General features: G+C 29.0%; 2 protein-coding genes across 11 annotated transcripts in view; both read left to right on the top strand.

The window, feature by feature from the left end:
• Positions 1–17090, top strand: part of LOC127286110 (esterase FE4-like) — a 113474-nt gene extending 96384 nt beyond the window's left edge. The window contains exons 2-10 of one of the 9 annotated variants that reach the window (XR_007843695.1): positions 4332–4547; positions 4817–4945; positions 5028–5187; positions 6611–6987; positions 7913–8084; positions 8173–8366; positions 8453–8600; positions 8686–10100; positions 12708–12829. Coding sequence is in view for 4 of the 9 variants with exons in the window: in XM_051312418.1 (XP_051168375.1) it covers positions 4338–4547; positions 12708–12836; positions 13074–13233; positions 13305–13681; positions 15756–15927; positions 16016–16209; positions 16565–16712; positions 16795–17090 (1686 nt within the window). In the remaining 5 variants the exon portion in view is untranslated. Of the gene's footprint in view, positions 1–4259; positions 4548–4816; positions 4946–5027; positions 5188–6610; positions 6988–7912; positions 8085–8172; positions 8367–8452; positions 8601–8685; positions 10138–12707; positions 12837–13073; positions 13234–13304; positions 13682–15755; positions 15928–16015; positions 16210–16564; positions 16713–16794 lie in introns of those variants that run through there. The other 8 variants (XR_007843694.1, XR_007843693.1, XR_007843696.1 and 5 more) reach the window with 8 other exon arrangements.
• A 2141-nt stretch (positions 17091–19231) lies between these two features.
• Positions 19232–22786, top strand: LOC127286113 (glutathione S-transferase 1-like). Of its 2 annotated transcripts, none has more exons than XM_051312421.1 (6): positions 19232–19458; positions 19935–20087; positions 20740–20798; positions 21031–21175; positions 21694–21861; positions 22510–22786. In XM_051312421.1, the coding sequence occupies exons 2-6, from the start codon at positions 19944–19946 to the stop codon at positions 22651–22653; spliced, it is 660 nt and encodes a 219-aa protein (XP_051168378.1). In that variant the 5' UTR covers positions 19232–19458; positions 19935–19943; the 3' UTR covers positions 22654–22786. The 2 variants fall into 2 exon arrangements, with proteins under 2 accessions (XP_051168378.1, XP_051168379.1); XM_051312422.1 differs by lacking the exon at positions 19232–19458 and adding an exon at positions 19694–19815.
• The last annotated feature ends 1188 nt before the right edge of the window (positions 22787–23974 follow it).

Genomic DNA, 23974 nt, shown 5'->3' with positions numbered 1-23974 from the left:
GTTTTTGAATTTAGCGCTATTATTCATAGTTTTGTATTAGATGGTTGGCACTATTGCTCTAGCCAATTTACGCAAGATAACCTTAAAATTTTGCCTTTTAATTTAGTGAATTAAAGCGGAATTACTTTTAACTCAACTCAAAATGAATAAAATACGAAAGATTAATTATAAATATTTTATTTTTATATAAAAAAAGTATAGGCATTTCTTTATTATGTATTATTAAGTAAAAGGTAATTATGCGGGCTAATAAAACGAAAATCGTTTCATATTATGAAATAACACTTTCCAAATTGAAAATAAATACACAAATGCGTTCAAACAATATATAATTTTAAGTTTTTTTTTAGCTGTTTTTCGAATGGAAAATGAAAGTTGATAAGAATTTTTTTAAACGTCATCGCGAATATAGATGTAATATAGAAATGTTGAATCAGCCTGAAAGTTTGTAAATAAATAAATGCATTTTTCTGTATTGAATGCAACGCCCACAGTAGTATAATATGTATATATATATAAAAGCAAGGGAAACGACTCTTTCTACTGCTATCTATATTTAGCTCTAAGGCGCCGTCCTTCAAATTTATGTAACACTTTAGAAAAAATAACGGCGTCGCTTACAACTGCATTGTTATTAATAAATTATCGACGAACGTCGATAAGAAACTTGTTTACTATTCACATATATATACATACACGTTCCTTTTTAAGTGCACTTATATATATTATATGAAGTCACAACATAATATAATTTAATAGCAAAACAATTTTTCTCAATTTAATGGAATTTATTTTTATTAAAAAATTACTTTTTATTTAATATTAATTGTATTTAGTAATTTATTTATAATTTTTTGAATATTATAAATTTGCAAATTAATAGGTAGGTGTTTTGTTTACAGATGGTATGCTAGAGATTTACCAGTTGTTGGTAAAAGAAACTTTTTTATCATATACTCTTTATAAAATTATCCACAGATAAATCAGTAAATTGTATCGATTACTAAAATTTATAATATTTATTACAATTGTATAAAAACGAACTATTATAATGATGTGAGATTTTAACAAATAAATTATTTTTAATTTTAATAGAGAAACTTTGAATAACTTAATAATTTTAAATAGAGTATATTTTATATCACATCTTTTTTGCCTTTCTCTTTTATAAATATATACCCTAAAAACTTTATCTAATTTTAAATGATGAGAATAAAGTATGTTTTATATTTTTGATTATTATATTATTGTAATATTTATTTATTTATTACACTTGTCTATGCATATAATAATGCGTATAAGAGGAATTCACTCGTATAATAGAAATTAATCAGGGTGGCAATAATTTTTATGATTTTAAATTCCCGGTTTTTTTCCGGTCAAAATTTTGTAAATAGATTAATTTTTTCACACAAAAAATGACTATGTTTCTAAAAAATTCATAACTTTTTAATTTTTTTAATATTAATTCTTCTAATAAATTTTAATAATGCACTACTACAAAAAAATAATTAGATATTTATTTTAAAAATACAATTTTATGAGAAATTAATGCAACAAAAGATATAATAGACGATATAAATTTTTAGAATATCTGAAAAATTCCCGGTTTAACTATGGAATTCCCGGTCATTTTCCGGTCACATTTTAAAATTCCTGGTCATTTCCCGCTTTCCCTGTCATATCGCCACCCTATTAATAAAAAATTAATATAAAGCAATATAAAAAAACAATGCTTTTTAAAGATTTAAAGTCATTCGAAGACAAAATATTTGACCAAAATTCCAAGTTGTTGGAAAATGGTCCTTTATTTTGGATTTTTAAAATCTGACCTTAAATTTGGATTCAGCGACCCCCAAATCCCTAAAAGAACTATTTTCATGCAAATCTGGTCAATTTAAAAATTTTTTTGGACGCCATATTGGGTCCCCCATCTTGAATTTTGTAAATTTGACATCAAATTCTGATTCAGCGACAACGAAAACCTTAGTATACCCATTGACACTCAAATCGAATTATGTTTAGTATCACAGAAAATTAAAAGGCATTAAAATAAGCAGTGCAACGCTTATTATTTTTTCCAATTTTGCTTGAGGCAAAATTCCTGAAATGTCCGAACAAAAAATTAAAAGTTCTCGAATTTAATCCATACTTTTCTAAAATGTTGTTATTGTTGGTGAAAGTCTAAAAATCAATTATTATTGAATTTAATAAAATAGTTTTTGAATTACAACGTTTTTAATTTTTGATTTTTGAAAAAAAAATTTTTTTTCAATGTACAATATTTATAAGTAGAATGCATAAAAGTTAACATATATATAATGATTTTTAAAGCTTTTTTCACGAGCTACACGCTGTTAATAAAAATTTTTTTTTTTAAATAACATTTGACCTTGAAATTCAAGGTCAAAATGTTAATTTACGTTTATCTCAAAATCGGATTTTTTAAAATTATTTTTAACTATCTCAATGGAAAGCTTGACTAATTTCCTACAAAACATGTAATTTTCATCCAACGAGCCCTATATGAAGTATTTTGGATAAGTAGATTGTTAATAAACAATTAATTAACATTGCAATTGTTTATTAACAATCTACTTATCCAAAATACTTCATATAGGGCTCGTTGGATGCGGAATTACGTTAACTTTCTATTTTAGAAATTAACGACAAAAAATAACAAGACACTATTTTAAATGTATACGAAATTATAATTTCTACTTTTAAATGTTATTTAATTCCGGTAAACAAGATTTAAATTACCCTCCTTTTTTCATTTAATTGATAATAATTTTTTAATAACATTTTTTATTTATTTACAATTATTTATATTTTTTTTTATTAAATACACTACCGGCAGAAATTGTCGGTACGCCTGACGTACGAGGAGTGAAAAATTTGATGTTGAGTTTAAATCAAGATATTTTAAGTTAGAAAAAAAGTTAGAGACTTGTAACTTATTGTTTGATGGTTGGAAAGCTGATAAAATTCTGCGTCTGCATGTATATCGAGAAAAATTTTTTCTTTTTTTTAGCATTTATAACACCGAAAATATTTCAAGAAAAAATTATGCAATAGGGTAACTGCACCAGTGGTGGATCAATTAAGCCAACTAAATTTATTATTTTGACTTTAAAGGTGTACAGATTTTTTCAGATGAAAAATATAGGGTAATCTTTACAATAGTATGAATTAACAAGTCTCCAAGGACACTATCGTGTAGTTTTCGACCTGCTTGTAACGTTTACACCCCCTCACACTCCCATTCAACAATAAAATGACATTGCTCCAGTCGTGGATCATTTACCCCTTTACACTACACAAAAATAACTTAATGATGTAAATTTTTTTCCAAAAGTATTCTGTATGGAAAGAATTGATTACTTTCTACTCTAAAAATTAAAAAAATTTAAACTAAACAATTATTTTTTAAGATTTCATGTGAAAAAGCATAAAATCAACAATTGTTGTATTGCTCTGTTTTACTAAATATTTTCAAATGATTTTATTTCATAAAACTTATCTATACACCTCCCCTAAACTATTGAAACATTTAGTTCAATTGGAAATAGCTTATTTTAACCTTTTTAACGCTGTTGATCCACCATTGGTGCCTGATCCACCACTGGTGCATTTACCTTACGTAAGTTTATAATAATCCTTATGTAATTAAAAAAATTAATTACAACAATACAAATGGAAAATACTTGGCAAAGTCTTACGTAAAAATAGCTTCTACCCCCCATCCCCCGACGTAAGACCATGTAGAGATTTTATAAACCCACCCTCTCCCCCTAAGGACCCTTATGTAATCAATGAATGGCGCCTAATTTGCATTTTTAAAATTTAAAATATGTTTTGTGGTTCCTGAAATATGTTAAAAAAGGTCCGAGTATGTTTTTCTACAACTCAGTCGTCGATCATATACCTTTCGTTTTATAGTGAATAGATGGAAACATTTCTTTTTATATGTAGATTAAAATTCCTGAGTTTCATTGCAATTGGTTTACTTACTCTGAAATAACTGAAATCTTAATTGGAATTACACTCTTATATTTAAAAATTCGAAAATTCTTACAAAAATCTATTTTCTAAAAAGTGACAAGTATTTGTTATTTTTGAATTATTTTTTTTTCGGCGTAGTATTTACAAAATTCTTTTATGTAATATATTTTTCTCATTAATTTCCTTATTGTTGCAGTATATTTTCTTTCCGCGTTATTAATTTAATCTTCACTATATAAAATTCGTTTTTGAAGGTAACTTGTTTTATATGAAGATTTAATTAATCATAATAACTTAAAGTGGCATTAAATTTTTGAAAATAAAAGAAAATAATGAAGAAGACTATTTTAAAAAGTTTGTACATTTTATTTATTCAAATGTTATCGATTCTTCTCGCTGAAGAGAAACCAATAACTATTGAATTAAATACACCCCTTGGTAGAATAAAGGGATCATTTATGACGACAAGATTGGAAAGAAATATATATTCTTTTCGAGGAATGAGGTACGCAGAACCTCCTGTGGGTCGGCGAAGATTTAAGGTAGAACATTTTTTTATTTAACACGCAAAAAACGATATATTCGTAAGTTATTGCAGAATAACCAAAATGAAATTATCTCATATTGAGAGAAAATTTTCTTAAGCACTTTATTTAAAAACAAAAATATTTATTCTGAAAGTTTAGATAACGATTCTACTTTAATTTTTGAAAGAACGACGGTTGAAAACTGTAATTTTCCTGGTTGTTTCTTATTTTTCTCCTTTTCGTGTTTATTTTTAATTATAGAAAAGAGATATTAATATTTTTAGCAAGCAGAGCCAGTAAAACCATGGAAGGGAATTTTTGATGCTTCCGTGGAAGGACCAGCTTGTCCACAACCTGGTAACTCGTCAGACATTTCTGAAGATTGCTTGCGATTAAATGTTTATACAAATCAGGTAAATTAAAATTTAGATTCTATTTATTTTTATTTTTAATAGAAAAGATACAATTATAATCATTGTTTTTTAATTATATTAGCTACCGACTAGTTTAAACGCAGTGAAAAAGCCTGTCATAGTTTATTTCCATCCTGGAGCCTTTTATGCTGGATCTGCACAAAGTAATTTCCCAGGACCTCAATATTTATTAGACAAAGAAGTTGTGTTAGTTACTGTAAATTATCGTCTGGCCTCCTTAGGTATTATTAAAATTGTTCATTATAATTTATTTATTTTATTAACGGTCACTTTCATCAATTGAGGACACCAATGCAATAATCAGACGGACGCTCGGACCGGCCGCGCTGAAGCCAGTCAACGAATGAAAAAGTCGAAAAAATTAAAATTTTGATTTTTGAAATATACTACGTTGTAGAAAATAAAATGGCGCATCTTTTTTCCTTTAACTTTTTTTTGTAGAATGAATAGTTTTGACAATAATTGCAAAAAACTAAATATTTTCAATCAACAAATTTTATTGAATTTTTAAACACAAATCGTACCAGTTCCGACAAATATTAATGAATTTACTTCAAATTTGGTATACCCGCGCATTTAGGTCTAGAGAAGACGATAGCATGATGAAAAAGTTAAAAACCGTAAATTATTTAATTATTTATTAATTTAAATAATAACTTACCTGTACTCTCGTTTTCCTATCTTCGCTGACAAAAAGTCTGTGGGGAACTTTTTCGTTGAAAAAACTTCCAGTGAGACATTTGTTCCTCACATATCGAAGAAGTTTTGTGGAAAAATTCAGATCGATTTATTCAAAACTGACGAAGATACACAATTTTTAATGAAAAACACGCAACGCTTTGGCTGATTTGTGTGTTTATATTGCTGAACATCGACCTTATCGACAATCCCGTCTGGCAGTGTTGGATCGTGGATCGCGGAGTTATTTTGATTGGCGTTGCGTGTTTTTCATTAAAAATTGTGTATCTTCGTCAGTTTTGAATAAATCGATCTGAATTTTTCCACAAAACTTCTTCGATATGTGAGGAACAAATGTCTCACTGGAAGTTTTTTCAACGAAAAAGTTCCCCACAGACTTTTTGTCAGCGAAGATAGGAAAACGAGAGTACAGGTAAGTTATTATTTAAATTAATAAATAATTAAATAATTTACGGTTTTTAACTTTTTCATCATGCTATCGTCTTCTCTAGACCTAAATGCGCGGGTATACCAAATTTGAAGTAAATTCATTAATATTTGTCGGAACTGGTACGATTTGTGTTTAAAAATTCAATAAAATTTGTTGATTGAAAATATTTAGTTTTTTGCAATTATTGTCAAAACTATTCATTCTACAAAAAAAAGTTAAAGGAAAAAAGATGCGCCGTTTTATTTTCTACAACGTAGTATATTTCGAAAATCAAAATTTTGAATTTTAATTTTTTCGACTTTTTCATTCGTTGACTGGCTTCAGCGCGGCCGGTCCGAGCGTCCGTCTGGTTATTGCATTGGTGTCCTCAATTCCGGTTAAAAGTTAATCAGCAATTAAAGCCAATTTAACTGCTCATGATTGGTCGGTTAGGGATTTAATCGCTGATTAATTTTTAAACGGAGTTGGTAAAAACTGACTCTAAGTTACTTAAGTGAATTAATTTAATTGATCAGGATTCATAAGTACTGGAGACTCATTACTGCCAGGAAATCTCGGTCTTAAGGATCAAGTAGCGGCGTTACGTTGGGTAAAAAAATATATCGCGGCTTTTGGAGGTAATCCTGATTGCGTGACAATTACGGGATACAGTGCAGGAGGCTGGAGTGTCACATTACATTTGGTGTCACCCATGTCAAGGGGATTATTTCACAGGGTAATTGCAATGAGTGGTTCGGCTGTTTTTCAGGAACCATTTCCCAAACATCAGAAGCATTTAGCAATAAAGCAAGCTCAACTTTTACATTGTCCAACCGACAATGTTCAAAATATACTCAATTGCTTGAATACAAAATCTGCTGAAGAAATTGCTAATACTTTAGATGAATTCTTTGTAAGTACATATTATTTGTAATTTTTTGACAATTTTGGTTCCAATGCCTTCAAAAGAAAGTAATTGTATATGCTCTGAACATACCTTGATACATTAAAGCAGCAGTTGATATGATATCTTCAAACGATTCCCTGGTTCAATCAAACTGCAATTAGTTCATAACCACAATCCGAATTTAGTTCGATCAAAAGACTTAATCAGAAATGAATTCAGAATAATCTGGAATTTGTAACACTCCGATTTAGTCCGGTCAAAAAAACCTTATTTGAAATGAGTCCGAAATTTTTATGTGAAAAATACGGTGGTAGTCTGCAATAATTCGGATTTAATGTGGTCGAAAATCCTAATGCCAAATGAGTTCGGAAAAATTCAAAGTTTGTATGTACAAAACCAACTTATCCCAATCAAACTCATGATTCAATTCTGATCGATGTAATCCTACTACTGTCTGTGTAGATGTTTTATTCTTATTATTTTTATGCTCGTTAATACGTATTTTTAATGAACGTTTGGATTTCGTGTACTACTGAATGCGGAACTAGTCCGGTTAAATCTGAAATTAATCCGGTCTGTGCAACAAGTAAATCCGGATTAAGCATTCACTATAGTTACGTTTGAACAGACTGACTTTAGATTAGGCCGAATTATTTTTCGATTCACTACAGTTATACAAACTGTAAAAATTCCGAACCAACCTGAACTAAATCCATAGATGACAAAAAACTGATCATAAACAGAACTGCTTCTGACTTATTATGGATTAGTCTGAAATTTTAATTTAGGGTATTTTCAATCTATGACACTGGTGTTTACTTTAATCAGTGATATAATTTAAATCAACAAATATAGATCCAATTGATTATTGATAGTTTTCAAAAATGGAATCTGAAATTTTAATTCAGTTTTTATAATATACACATTTTAGGAATGGTATGATAATCCAATTTGGATTTGGACTCCAGTAATTGAGCCGATAGTTCCTGGGGTTGAAAGATTTCTCACTGATGACCCAGCAAAATTAATAAGGGAAGGAAAATTCGAACAAGTTCCATTTATAGCAGGTGTCACTAGAGATGAAATTATAGATATCATAATACGTGGGTGGAAATATCTGTTGCATAATTTTCAATTGTAAATAAATATAAACAATGCATTCGTTTTATATTGTATAATATATTTTGATAGTGGCAAAAGAAGAAGCTAAAAAAGGAAACTCTTCTATGTTCAATGATTTGAATACAAAGTGGGAAGAAATCGCACCTATTATATTTGTTTACGAAAGAAATACTACTAAATCAAGACAAATTAGTAAAGAGTTAAAATCATTTTACATACATGATGAACCAATTACTGTTAATAATCTTCAAGGAATTGCAGGAGTAAGATTCAAAAAAAATTTATTAACTTTAATTTTCTTTTAAATTTATTTTTATGTTCTATTTACTGCTGTTATTTATATTTTTAGATTTATCGTGATTCTTTAATTTCGTATTCAGTGCATCGCCTTATTAATTTATTGTCAGCTTCATCGTGTAAACCTGTCTATTATTACCACTTTATTTATCAGGGAAGATTCAGTCATGATTTGGATCCTGATACAAACAAACCCTATGGTGCGAAATATAAATAATTTATACATTTGTAAAAAAAGAAATTATTACTAAATTCACTTTTTTCATATATTAAAATTTGTTTTAGGTGTTTCGCATCACGATGACTTGATGTATATTTTTTACATTAAACAATTTCCACTTTTCACAAAAATTGATCCAGAGACACGGATCGTAGAACGAATGACGGCTATATGGGAAAATTTTGCTAAAACTGGAAAACCAATTCCTCGAGATAATGAAGTATTTAAAAATGTTTCATGGAAGAGATTCACACCTCAGTGTAAACGATATTTTGAAATTGGCAATGAATTTGTCATGAGAAATGGTCTTATTAATCCCAGAGAAATGGCATTGTGGGATAAATTGTTCCCCCTGCCATGAATACAAATACATTAAGGAGAAAAATAGCTATCTTAACTAAAATTAAATTACATTAGCTAACCCCAATTGCTATTATATAGATAGCAATTATTGCTAGCTAATACAGTTCATAATTAGCTTCCATATAGCTAATATGTTTTGCTGTGGCAACTAAATATTAGCTACCAAACCTAAAAATCCGCTATTCATATAATAGTAAACTCATTTTTCTTCGTTAATTATTTTACTGTTTGATTTTTATACTATAACTATATACATAATAAATCTTATATTTTTTTATCGGTTGCAATGATGATTTAAGGGTTGAAAATAGCAGTTGATATATTAATTTATTAATTAAATTTAATGCGAGCTATAAGCGAAATAGTTGCTATATGTGACGCTCCACGAGAGAAGGGACCTATATCTCGGAAATATTAGTTTTCATGTACGGTGCATGGAAAACTGAGCCTAATGTTATTTTGTAAGCAACTGAGGAATCCCCTTAAATGTTTACGTAATACTTGAATGACCCCAAACCACACTGTAAATCCCCGAGTAATGAGTTTCAAGCAAATCTGATAAACTTAGGATACAAGAACGATATGTTTTATTTTTAGAAGCAATTATATTCACATTTTCTTTATCATTTACAGAGAAACAATAAAAAAAAGCGAATAAAATAACATTTCAAAGAAGTGACAAGTACTTTTTATTTTTAAATCATTTTTTCAGCATATTATTTACAAAATTCTTTTATATAATGTATTTTTTTCATTAATTTCCTTATTGTCGTAGTGTATTTTTTTCCCGCGTTATTAATTTAATCTTCAGTAGACTAAACACTGTTCTGGAGGCAACTTGTTTCATATGAATAATGTATTAATTTCTTTTTTATTATCATCTCATATTAATTATAAATACTTAAAAGTAGCATTAAAATTTTGAAAATAAAAGACAAAACAAAATGAAGAGGACTATTTTACAATGTTTGTGCATCTTATTTATTTCAATGGTATCGGTTCTTCTTGCTGCAGAAGAATCTAGCACTATTGAATTAAATACACCCCTTGGTAGAGTAAAGGGATTATTAATGACGACCAGATTGGGAAGAATGATCTACTCATTTCGTGGAATGAGGTACGCAGAACCTCCTATGGGTCGACGAAGATTTAAGGTATATAATGATTTACAGTGAAACCCACACGGAGAGAAATTTATGCTACTGGGTAACATAATGATGTTAAGGGCAACCATATTTAGTGCTAAATATACAGACAGCGATATAGATTGTAGTATTTACTATCAGATGATTATAGAAATTTGATTGTACAATTTACAATCTTTGATGTTAAAAATTTTATACGATCTCTTTACGTTCTCGAGTGGCAAATATACACGAACCTAACCTCGCTTTTTTTGTAAACTTAAATAATTTCATTTTATTTTAATAAGACATTTCGATAAGAATTTAAACTTTAAACTTTTTACATAAAAAAGAGTATGTCTATTTTTTCACTCCGTCTATAAAAAGGACTTGCTTAAACATAAATATATTTATCAAACGGTATATTTTTTTCACAGAGTCAATTGAATTTGTATTATTTTACTAATTTTTAAGTTTAAAAAAAGTAAGAAAAAATATGAAAAAGTTTTTTTTTCCAAAAAAAAATTTCAATAAACACATGTACATTTATACAAACGAAAAAAAAACTTACTTGATTTTTGTAATCTTGAAATTTTTTAAAAAATTTTAAGCGAGGTTCTGGTTTTGGTATAATAAGTGATATTGTATCATTGTCCAGTAAGTAAAACGATTCTTCATCAATTTCACCGTCTAAACAACGCAAAATTGTTTTGAGGTTATAAACACGTTGACACTTCAATCTTCGCTAATTCAATCAAAATAATAAACCTACCTCCAAAAGATGGAATCAAAGATTCCATATTCCACGACATTAATAACTTTTTAACAAACTCGTCCATTTTTTTATTCACAACTTTTTTCACTATATATAAACACGTGCGTGAAAACACAAGGACCGCAATTGAATAGGCGAAGTATACACCACAATCAGCGCATGCGCTCACATTTAATTTTTACAATATTTGATAGTAGTGACTACAATCCAAAAGCTAACATATTTTACGTCTTTGGGTAACATCTTGGATAGTAAAATGTTGATAGTAGATTCTTGTCAGTAACAAGTACCTTGTACAATCTTTCTTTTTCCTATCAAATTCTTACTATCCATTTCTCTCAGTGCACGTATATCCAGAGATGGGTAAGTATCATACTTCATGTATGTTACCTAAGTTTGCTACGTATGTTACATGTGTATACAACTTGTCCAGTTTGCTACACAACGTTTGTTACATTTCATGACGTAGGCACTCGTAATGGTCAGAAGCAAATATAACCTCAATCTAGTTGGTTCCGCTATGTGTTTAGTCTTTGAATTTTTGTTTGATTGATTTGATTGTTTCTAAAAATCAAAAAGATCTATATTTAATTTTTCAGAAGCATTGACGAGATTTTTTTGTAGGATTATAGAAATTCAAAGTAAAGAGTAAAGACATATAAAAACACTTATTAACTTAATAAAAATTATTAAACTGAAGTGCAATAAATTATTATTTAAAGAATATTTCATCTCTTTATGTAGATCTATTTACCTGAGTTGCCTGAGACATTATTATAATTTATCTGATAAGGCCAACGCACAATAGATTCGCGAAAGTCGTTCGCGAACGAGATGCATGAGATAGAAAAGGATACGAATATATCTCTGTCCTTTTCTAACTCATGTTTCACGTTCGCAAACGTCTTTCCCGAAGATATTCTGCTTAGGCCTTTATGATGATGAGGCGAGTCCGAGTTGACATCCAAAAAGTGAGGTTATATTTATAATATGGTTTGCGACGTTTGCGACAATTTGTTACGTATACTACACATTTTAGGTATCATACGTAGCAAACCTTGAGTTTGCGACATTTACCCATCCCTGCGTATATCGGATTTCAAGGGACCTGAAAAAAATCCGATGTAAGCGGGAATCCGAATTATGCGCGTGTCCAATATATGTGGGTTTCACTATATTAGAGTCATATTGAAATTTACTTATTCTAATCTGTAAATTGAAAACTGTAAGAATCAACAATTCTTTTAATTTTAAAAGAAATTATATAAGTATAATTATCCAAAGTTTATCTTTAATTAAATTTTAAATTTAGAATAAAAAAAGGTTTTTGTATAAAATTTAATAATGTAAAATAAAAAAGAAATATTTATTGAGACACATGTTTGACATGTGTTTCAATATTGAAACAGTGATATTTCATATTATTAAATTTTTCACAAAACTTTTTTTATTCCAAATTTTAAATTGAATTACAGGTAATTTCAAAACGACTCAAATAATAATAAAAGTCAAAAATTATATATTACATTACTTGAAAGTTTTAAACATAATAAATGTGACTAATTCGAAGTGTTTCTTATGAGGATACAGAATTCTGTGTCATATTAAGACTAATAATAAAAAGCGTTTAGGTCAAAAATTAAAAAATCATCTTTTTTTTAAAATAATGTTTTTTTATTTAAAACGCAAAAAAAGATTAAGTTTAAGTTATTACAGAGCAACAAAAATTAAACAATCTCATTATTAGGGAATTTTTCTTTTTTCTAGTTTATTTTGTATTTTGTTTATTTTTTTAATTATAGAAAAGAAAAATTAACATTTTTAGCAAGCAGAGCCAGTAAAACCGTGGACGGAAATTTTTGATGCTTCCATTGATGGCCCAGGTTGTCCACAACCTGGTAACTCGTCCCTCATTTCTGAAGATTGCCTGCGATTAAATGTTTATACAAATCAGGTATTACTGATGGTATAATTAAATTCAAATACTCGATTACTTGACTATTATCAAATAAATATTTACTTGAGCCAAATAATTATTAAATAATTTTTATTTGAATTAAATAAACTGTATTTAAAGCAAATACCATTTAATCGAATCAAATAATAATTATTTGAAACAAATAAATATTTATTTGATAATAGTCAAGTAACAGATTTTTTTAAAAATAATTTTAATTTTTAATTATATTAGCTACCAATTAGATTGAACTCAGTGAAAAAGCCTGTCATAGTTTATTTCCATCCTGGCGCTTTTTACGTTCGATCTGGCCGAAGTGAATTTCAAGGACCTCAATATTTATTAGACAAAGAAGTTGTTCTAGTTACTGTAAATTATCGTCTGGCCTCCTTAGGTTATTATAATTGTTTGCTATAATTAATTTGTTTTACTATGTTATTAAAGTAAATTAATTTAATTGATCAGGATTCATAAGTACTGGAGACTCATTACTGCCAGGAAATCTCGGTCTTAAGGATCAAGTGGCGGCGTTACGTTGGGTAAAAAAATATATCGCGGCTTTTGGAGGTGATCCTGATTGCGTGACAATTACGGGATACAGTGCAGGAGGCTGGAGTGTCACATTGCATTTGGTGTCACCCATGTCAAGGGGGTTATTTCACAGGGTAATTGCAATGAGTGGTGCGGCTGTTTTTCAGGAACCATTTCCCAAACATCAGAAGCATTTAGCAATAAAGCAAGCTCAACTTTTAAATTGTCCAACCGACAATGTTCAAAATATGCTCAATTGTTTCAATACAAAACCTGCTGGAGAAATTGCTAATACTTTAGATGGATTCTTTGTAAGTACCCATTTTTTGTTTTGGTAAAGAGTGAGGAGGTAAGAGATAGGCGGTATCAGGAACAGCAAGCAGGAGCGTCTGCTTTTAGTGTACCGTTACTTTACAAGCAATTTTATTGGCTTATTAATTACTAAATGGTCAAAATACTATTAATTATAAAATGACAACTTACAATACTTTATGATAAATACAAAATTTATTAATATTTATAATAATATGTAGAATGTATTCTGCTAAAAGCACTAGTAATTCATAGTACGGCCCTGAGTGTTACGTGCTACATATGAACATTTAAGAAGGGTTACCAGCCTGAGTGACCTGAGGTTAATTTTTCTTCTAATGCACGGTTTGATACCCATATTTTTTACGAGGGGAGTAGAAAATCTGCATAAATCAAGACAGATACCTGGAGCCCGGTGCTCCGAGGTTATGTGGGGATGACCGTTCTTGTTCTGGTCGACCCACTAAACACCACACTCTTTGGCTGAACTAATCCTCACACTACGGAACTGCCGTCAAGCTTTAAAACTTCGTAGGAGAAAGTCCCTGGGATTTAGCTATCATTTAATACTTGGCATTGGTTCTTGCAAGAGTCTTCTTGGCTTCCTCGAGGGCTAACCTAAAGACTCTGCATACTCTACCTCTAGCGACGTGGATGAGAAGAACCTTGTCGCCGGGCTTCGTTTTGCACTAGAAGCAACTGGGGCTGCTCTTGCAATCTGCAAACTTATGATCGTTCCTCCGCACTTTAAGCACGCAGCCGATCTGTCTGTTGCCTTGCAGCTTCTTGCTAGATGGCCGTAACCTAGGCATCGGTGACACCGGACGACCATGACTCTGTTTCATATTTAGCAGCACATAAAGCCAATCTTTATGCGCCCCAATTCCTTCAGTGTGGCAGCCTCTTCTTCGTCGGTGACAACAATTGCGAGTTTCATTTCTCGCTTGTTGGGTCCTAAGACCGTCACCTTCCTGCGTCCTGGCTTTCCAAGTTCTCGTTCCAGCGCTTCATGGACTTCTGTTTCGTGGCTAAGGACATCCAGGTCGCGGATATGGAGTGTAACCTTTCGATCCACCTTACCTATGCTGCCAACAGCCTTGATCACCTCGGAGGTAAAAGCTACCTTGTCCAGCCCTGATCAAGAGGTCTCCCTTTTTAGTGGGCCTTGCCACCAGGACTCTCGTGAGGTTGATGTCAGGTTTAACTTCCTTGCGGAGCTTTCCCAACAAATCAGCATACGTTTTATCTAAAGTGACTCGGACGACCACTGTTGATCCTCTCCAATCCTTCGTCTTGTTAGACTGCTTCGGCTTTGGTGCCTCCGTCGCCTTGATATCCTTCCTGAATGGAGGTGCTTCGTCCATTTTCTTTCTTACTTTAGCTTTTGTCTCTTCCAGACTGCCGGTACTTCGTTTATTCTTTTGCGCCCATATGACCGCGCATCGAAGACATTTCTTATGAATACATTCTCCCTTGTTGGTTCGGTCCTCCCGGAAGCACTTCCTCTTCTACTTCTAAGTCTTTCTAAACGGACCTGGGAAACCTTAAGAAACTGGGTGCCTCCATGGTCCATCTACATTGTGGCATTGAATTCAGTAGTATTAAAATCATTGCATTTTGCTTTGGCTTGATTAGAATTAGATTTTACAACAACAATACAGGCATTCTAAGCAAGATTACCAGTTTTTGAAATTAGAGCGTGTTCAAAATAAATTTCTCCGTTTCTCAATAAGGTGTATATTAAAACATATTTAGTGATCATTACACAGATTTAAGATCACTTATGGTTTAAAAATTCTTTACAAGAATTATTTTTTTGGTTTTATAATTTTTCAAAATAGTTAACGGATTAGTCGATTGTCCGTTGATATTATTAAGCATAAATTTTATTGTTCCTTTAAAGGAATTGATAAATCAGAGATTATTCAAAATACAATTCACCAAGTGTAACTACTTAGACAACAGTGTAATAAATAGAATTTGTACTAGAGCGATTAAATAAATTAACTAAAATTTTTTGGTTAAAAAAAACCAGAATTTGGTTATATATTTTGATATATATGTTCATTTAAGGAATGGTATGAAAATCCACTTTGGGTTTGGACTCCAGTAATTGAGCCGATAGTTCCTGGGGTTGAAAGATTTCTCACTGATGACCCAGCAAAATTAATAAAAGAAGGAAAATTCGAACACGTTCCATTAATTGGAGGTGTCACTAAAGATGAAATTACTGGTTATATAATAAGTAAGTGAAAATATCTGTTGCATTATTTTTAAATGTGATTAAATTAAAAAATAGCATTTTTATTATACTGTGTGATATATTTTGAAAGTGGCAAAAGAGGAAGCTAAAAAAGGAAACTTTTCCATGTTCAATGATTGGAATACAAAGTGGGAAGAAATCGCACCTATTATGTTTATTTACGAAAGAAATACTCCTAGATCTAGACAAATTAGTAGAGAGTTAAAATCACTTTATATACATGATAAGCCAATTACTGTTACTAATCTTCAAGGGATTGCTGGAGTAAGATATAATAAAACTTTTTATCAGCAATTCTATATATAACATTGAGGGGTCTACTCTTCAATTTTTTCCATACTACGTTTTAGGATAGAGGTAAGAGGTGAAATTGAGCATACAATTTTGCTCGGAAAATATTGTAGTTTGAAAACAAAAAATTAAATTTGATAAATGGAAAATTTTAAATTTATTTATTTAAAAATTAGAATTACAGCTTCCAACGCTATACTCAAAAACGTAGTATGTAAGAAATGGGATCCCTCAATCTAATATATGGAATTACTACAATAATAAATTACTTTAATTTTCTTTTTAATTTATTATTATATTTTATTTACGGTATTATTTGTGTTTTCAGCTTTATCGTGACTCTTTAATTTCATATTCAGTGCATCGTTTTATCAATTTACTATCAACTTTATCATGTGAACCTGTCTATTATTACCATTTTATTTATCAGGGAAGATTTAGTCACGATTTGGATCCTGATACAAACAAACCCTATGGTGCGAAATATAAATAATTTATACATTTTGTGAAAAAAGAAATTGTTACCTTCTTCCTATAAGATTATAATATTTATTTTAGGTGTTACACATCATGATGATTTGATGTATATTTTTTACATTAAACAATTTCCGCTTTTCAAAAAAGACGATCCAGAGACACGTATCGTAGAACGAATGACGGCTATATGGGAAAATTTTGCTAAAACTGGAAAACCAATTCCTCGAGATAATGAATTATTTGAAAATGTTTCATGGAAAAAATTTACACCTCAGTGTAAACGACATTTAGAAATTGGCAATGAACTTGTCATGAGAAATGGTCTTATTAATCCTAAAGAGATGGCATTGTGGGATAAATTATTCCCTCTGCCATGAATAAAAAAACATTTTTAATGTTCGATTTTTATACTATATACAGAAAAAATATTTATGGGAAAATAATAAAAAATACAATGTGAAAGAAAGTTGATAAATTTCCATCTCATATAGAACATAATTGAAAAAAATAATTCACTTTTAATAAAATAATATTTTATTTAGGTCAAAGAATTTATTTGCAGTTTATGATCCACTGTTCATGATTTTCAAAAATCAAAATGGCGAATCCAATATGGCGGACATTTTTAAAAATCGGTTTTTCAAAATTTTAAATTGTTAATCCAATATGGCGGACGAGTTTTTGAAAAATCACTCGAATTTACTCAGAATCTGTTACTACTCAGAATTCGAGTGATTTTTCCAAAACTCTTCCGCCATATTGGATCCGTCATTTTGAATTCTAAAATTCTGACCTCATATTTGTGACCTCAAAAATTCCCGAGTTACAGATTCTGAGTGACTTTGATTGATTTTTAAGAATAGAACATTCAGAAAAAAATGATTTATTATGTTCACAGAAAAAAACTGAACTCAGAATGATCCGTGTAGGCGGCTCATTTTGATTTGCAACAAAAATGAGACTAGGTTTTTTCTATGTTATTATTTTTCAACTTTAAGATATTGTAGCTGAAAAACTGGCCATTATTTTGAATTTTGTCATTAACATTTTTTTTTTTTTGTTCAGAAGGTCTTAAACTACAAAACTGCAAAGTTTGAGAAATATTTTGTCTGAAAGACAATTTCTGTAGAAAAAGTGCGGGGTCCTTTACCCCTAATAACACAAGATATCTTGGGATATATTGATAATATCCCGCAGATATCCTAGGGATGTCCTATGGATATCAAAAGGATCTCTTAAGGATATCCAAAAAATCGGAGGTTTGGATATCCTTTTGATATCTCTATAGACTTTCATAAATATCCTCCAGATATCCCATAGATATTGTCAGGATATCCCACAGATATCATCAGGATATCCCATAGATATCGTCAGGATATCCCACAGATATTTTCAGGATATTCTCAGTATATCTTCTGGATGTTAAGAAGATATTCTCAGGATACTGTTTTTAAAGTCATTATGAGACTACGAGTGAGAATATTTTGTGAATTAAATTTTATATAAATAAAATAAAATGCAACTTGTTTTTCGAGAAAATTGTTTAATTTGAAAAATTATTAACTAATTTTTTTCTCATTCGTGATTCATTCCTTTATTCATATGCTTAATATTGTCAGAAAATAAATTGGCTTTAAACAATATAAATTCTTCCCCGCAAATAACGAATAACTATTAATATTAATTATACATTAAGTGCATGAGTTTATTTAAAAACTTTGAAAAATGTGTTTCAAATCTTCATTTAAAATAAATTAAAAGCTCATAAGATTTTTGTCTTTATTATATTATTATTCATTATATTAGCTTAGCAATTTTAACCTTTAAAATATATATGTTGAGATATTAAATATCCCGTGAATATCCTAAGAATATCCCACGGCCATCCTGAGGATATTCCATGGATATCCTGCGATATAATATCCAATATATATTTTGTGGATGTCTTAGGGATATCCTGGGGATATCTTATGGATGTCCTGTTGATGTCCCACATACCAGCGGTTTGGATATCCCAAGATATCCTGGGGACCATTCTAGGATAACGACCATTGATATGGATATCCTATGGATATCCTAGGAATATCCTTTTGTTATGAGGGACAGTTTGTTCTGGATGTAAAGGATTTAAATGATGTTATATCAAATGATATTTGGAAATTTGTATGTAAATTTTTAAATAAATAAATATTTATGCAAAGTCAACTAAATATGGATTATTATTTAAAATCCAACGCAAATTCGACATTCTTACGCCATCTACGAAGTAAACTCTCAACCCTTTGGCCAATTGGCGCAAATGACAATATTGCCGACTTTCGACAGATTTTACTCTTTATAAAATTATCCACAAATAATAAATAAATTATATTTGGAAAAAATCCATTGGCATTAAATATATTACATAGATCTCTATTTATCTTATTGATAATATACAAAAAAAACTGATTATTTTTTTTACTCATATCCAGCAATTCTTTTTTTTATATGCTATAGAAGGGGGGAACTGGTCTATGGTAAATTTTCCTTAGTCACGAACCGGTCGCAGACCTATAAACAAACGTGTTTTTTTTTTAAAAAATCATTTCTGTACTTTTGAAATAAATTTTCAATTTAGTACTTAATGAAAAGGGATAAAAAATATTTTGTCGATAGTGTGAGAAAGTGACATTAATATCATCAAACTATTGTCATAATTTATAATTAATTACTATCATAATTTAGGATTAATTTTCATTATTTCAAGTAAGTAATTGCAATTCTATTTTTTACAATTGCTATATTTATAATGTATAAAGTCCAGTAGAAGTAAAAGAAAATAAAAAAGAATAATGAGAATTAATTTAACGAAGAAGATTCTGGTAATAGTGTATAATAATAATGTAGTCAGATTTAATGATTGTTGATATTAATAAGATCGTTGTACTTTAAATGGAGCATTCTTTTTATCAAGATAAATATGAAGAGTCATGAAAATTTATCAGTGATATATTATTGCAGTTTGTAGAATATGATTTTACAGTTATTACTTTATATGGGACAGTATTGCATCAAATTAATCATCAGTTGATAATATAGAAGTCGGGTGATAAAAATTATTAAGTGAGACATTTTAAAGAAGGAAAATATTATATATGCGCTTATCAATTTTTAAATTAACGGAACAATTAAAATACATGTTTTAAATTGCAATAATTAAAAAAAAATTCATTGACTTTCAGTAAAAGAAGATGTTACGTCCAATATTATATTACACACTGACGAGTCCTCCAAGTAGAAGTTCACTTCTTTCAGCTGCTGCAATTGGTCTCAATTTGGAACTTAAAGATGTTAATCTGGCTAAAAGAGAACATCTTAAACCGGAATTTCTAAAGGTTTAGAAAATGTATTTTTTTGGCAAATTTAATAATATGTTAATTTATAAAAATGAAATTTACCAATAGGTGCGTTGGTAATTTGGGACGCATTCATCATCGGAATTTTTTGTGATGTCTGATTAAAAATTATCAAATTTTTTATTTAGCAGAATTTTATAATGAGCCGAATTTTCATATCGAAGAATTTTTATTTAACAGAATCGCTTTTTGACAGAAATTCTACTTAGCTGAATTTTTTAAGTGAGAAAATTTCGATTTTCTATTTGACCGAACTTTCACATATTCGAATTGTCCTCATTGAAATTAGCACATTCAATCATACATTTGATCCAAAAATTTCAGCGGCAATTTTAAAATCAACCAATCATAATTTTCTTAATAATTTTTGATTAGTGGATTTTAAAACTCCCGCTGAAATGTTTCGGCCTGGTGTATATGTAAAAGTTTTATCAAATAGAAATTCTATTAAATCAAAATTTAGTTAAATATATAGAAATTCTTTGATATGAAAATTAAAATTGTTGTAAAATTTTGCTAAATAAAAATTTGATAATTTTTAAACAAAATTTTAAACTTAAATGAGAAAATATTAATTTTGGATTACTGAAAATTATCACTTTTAAGTTATGTGTTTTGTTTAAATTTTTAGATGAATCCTCAACATACTTTGCCTACCTTGGATGATAATGGATTTATTTTATGGGACAGGTAATGTAAACTGTCAAAAATTTGGGGAGTTAATCAATGGCACCTGCTCTGTTGAGAGTAAAATATTTGGTGTTAAAATTTAACACCCTTTTTTTAACAGTGTATATTTATTCTAGTTATTATATTATTATATTATTATTTAAGATTTAAAATTATGAATTATATATGTAATATATTTTTAAATAGGATTCAAGATTTCTTGAATTTTCAACTAATTGTTAAATAATTTCAGCCATTCTATTAATACTTATTTGGTTGGAAAATATGGTAAAAATGATAAACTTTACCCGAAGGATCCTACTTTACGAGCAAAAGTTGATCAGTGCATGTATTTTGATTGTGGCTCACTTTTTTATGCAATGTCAGTCATATTCATTGTAAGTTGTAATAATTTTTGTCAGAAGAAATATTTAGCTGTTAATAACAAATATTCTTAAAATAATAAATGAATATTCTAATTATTTAAAAATGAATCTTCAAAAATTTAAGAATGTGAATCTTTTATAAATTTAAGAATAAAAGAAAATAATTTAATTTTTTTCTCAAATATTGACAGGCATATATTCTTAATTTTAGAATAAATTTCTTTTATATGCCCTCTTAATTTGAATCAGTGAATTTCACTGATTCAAATTAAGAGAGTGCATTGAGAAAATTAAAATAATTTACTCTCTAAATCTGAATTAGTAAAAATGTTTACTAATTTAAATAAGTGACTCACTTTTTGCTTCTGAATTAGTAAAATTTTACTAATTATTAGTAACTTTTACTAACAAATAGTAAAATTTAATTAATTCAGAAGCAAAAAGTGAGTCACTAATTCAAATTAGTAAACATTTTTACTAATTCAGATTTAGAGTGTAAATGATTTATTTTGAAAACTATTAAATTTCAGAGACCAGTTTTGTATAAAGGTGAAAAAAGCATTGCAAAGAATGAAATGTATTTGATAAAGGATGCGTATAAAGTTTTAGAAAAAATGCTAGATGGTAAAGAGTGGTTAGTTGGAGACTCTTATACATTGGCTGATATTTGCAATGTATGCTCAATTTCTACACTTGAGGCAAGTTAAAATTTGTGTAACTATGTATGGAATTCGTTTTTCACTTTATCTTTTACTTCGTCTTTCACTTTTATTTTAATATGATCGAGATTCAATTTTTTTTTCTATGAAATGTCATTTTAACATAAAATTTAAAAAATAAAAATTTTTTATCTTTTACTTTGACAAAAATTTAATTTTTTTTGGGTTAATAAAGTAAAAGTAAAAGACAACATTTTTAACCCCTTAAACTGTCAAAATTACACTTTATAGAAAAAAAAATTGAATCTTGTTAATATTAAAATAAAAGTGAAAGACAAAGTGAAGAACGAATTAGGTATACCTAATCGATTCCCTGCTCTAAAGTGAAATTTCAAGTGTTTCAAAACTGTTATCAGATTTAAAAAATTCAAAATGACAGAAGTTTTCAAAATTGTTCGGATTTGCAGGTATTTTTGGACTCGCTAGTTACAAATCTGACATTAAATTTGAATTTAGCGACTACGAAAATCCCCGAGTAACAAATTTTAAGTGAATCCAATCAATTTTTATAAAAATATTCCGCCATATTGGATCCGCCATTTTGAATTTTTAAAAACTGTCATCAAATAATTATAATTATATAATAATAATATAATAATTATACTTAAGAAATAATTTTTTATGCAGCTTCTCAAACCTATTGATGATTATCCAAATATTAAAAAATGGGTTAAAAAATGCGAACAAAATATTCCTGGTTATGCAGAATGGAATACACCTGGTGTGGATAAATTTCGTCAAATTATGAAACCACCGACATCCAATTTGTAAGTGTTTGTTATAAAAGAATTGTGAAACAAAAATATATGATTCTTTATATTTTTTTATAATAAATGTTTAAATTTCCTGTTAAATCATGAGAGGGAGAAAAAAAAAGAAGAGAATAAAATTACATTTTTGAAAATATTGTAGTTTAATATTTATTTCATAAGGGAGTGTAGTCAGGGTTGGACATAGTTTTAATTTTTCTCTATAACTTCTCCTGTAGGTCGAATTTTGAGATTTCTCGCATATGGTTCGAAAGATCTACTAAAATGCAATGTTTTTGCTGAACATTGTAAAAATATTTGATAAAAAGTTTCAGAATTAAAAATTAAAAAAAAAAAAAAAAAAAAAAAGTAGTCACGGTTGAACCAGGTTGTCAGGGTTGAGCCACTGTAGAAAATCAATGAAATATGCAGGTAAATGATTAATAATGACCTTCAAATGTTAGAATAGCGTTCAAATACACTTGGAAATGTGTAAAGGAACCACAAAATTCAAATAAAAAGCCGTTATTGTGTAATTTTCAGATTTTCGCTTGTATCGCGAAGCTGGTCTGAAAAGTGAAAAAGAAATATCAAAAAATTTGTATTTCCTTTCTTTCCAACGGAAATGAAGTTTTGACACCTCTTCAAGTCGACAAATGAATTTCCATTGCAAGAACCCTTTCATAATTGCAAAATGTTTGGGTGGCTCAAGCCTGACTCACGCGTCGTTTAGCGTCACACATAACATCTTAATGAACAATTTTAGTCAAGTTACTTGGTCTTTGAAATATTTTTTCGGCACTTAATTGTCTTCTTTTGAAACAACAAAAAAGTTTTTTGTTGATCGTCTAGCAGTGACTCGCATAATACGTCTTTATTGCTCGCACACTTCACTGCAACGTATGTGAAAAGTTCCCTGACATTGCTAACAAATACTTACATACAAAGACAGATGGCTCTAGTGTGATAAAACAAAATAAACGCGATGTCTCAACCCTGACAATTGTCCAATACTCTCCTCTACGCAGAAAATATAAAATATGACATAAATAATTTGATAACATTTGAAAATAATTTAAGATTATTTAAATTTTAATTAACTAAATTTTTAGATTTTTTTTTACCATTTTCACAATTAAATAAAGTAATAATATTAACAAATATGGAATAAGATATGATGAAATTTATTTTCTCCATTGTACCTACAATTTTTAAAATTTTATAATATATATTATCCCCGTCAATTATTATATTTTACCTATTAAATTATTATTATTAAAAAGTCCAAACATAAATATGAAATATTTCCTTCATTTTTTTTTATGACATGAATAATACATGTT

This window comes from Leptopilina boulardi, unplaced genomic scaffold (assembly GCF_019393585.1).
Source record: "Leptopilina boulardi isolate dan_hultmark-lab unplaced genomic scaffold, ZJU_Lbou_2.1 LbouV2_348, whole genome shotgun sequence".
NCBI classification, from domain to species: Eukaryota; Metazoa; Arthropoda; class Insecta; order Hymenoptera; family Figitidae; genus Leptopilina; species Leptopilina boulardi.
This window is presented reverse-complemented; position numbering and strand designations above follow the sequence as displayed.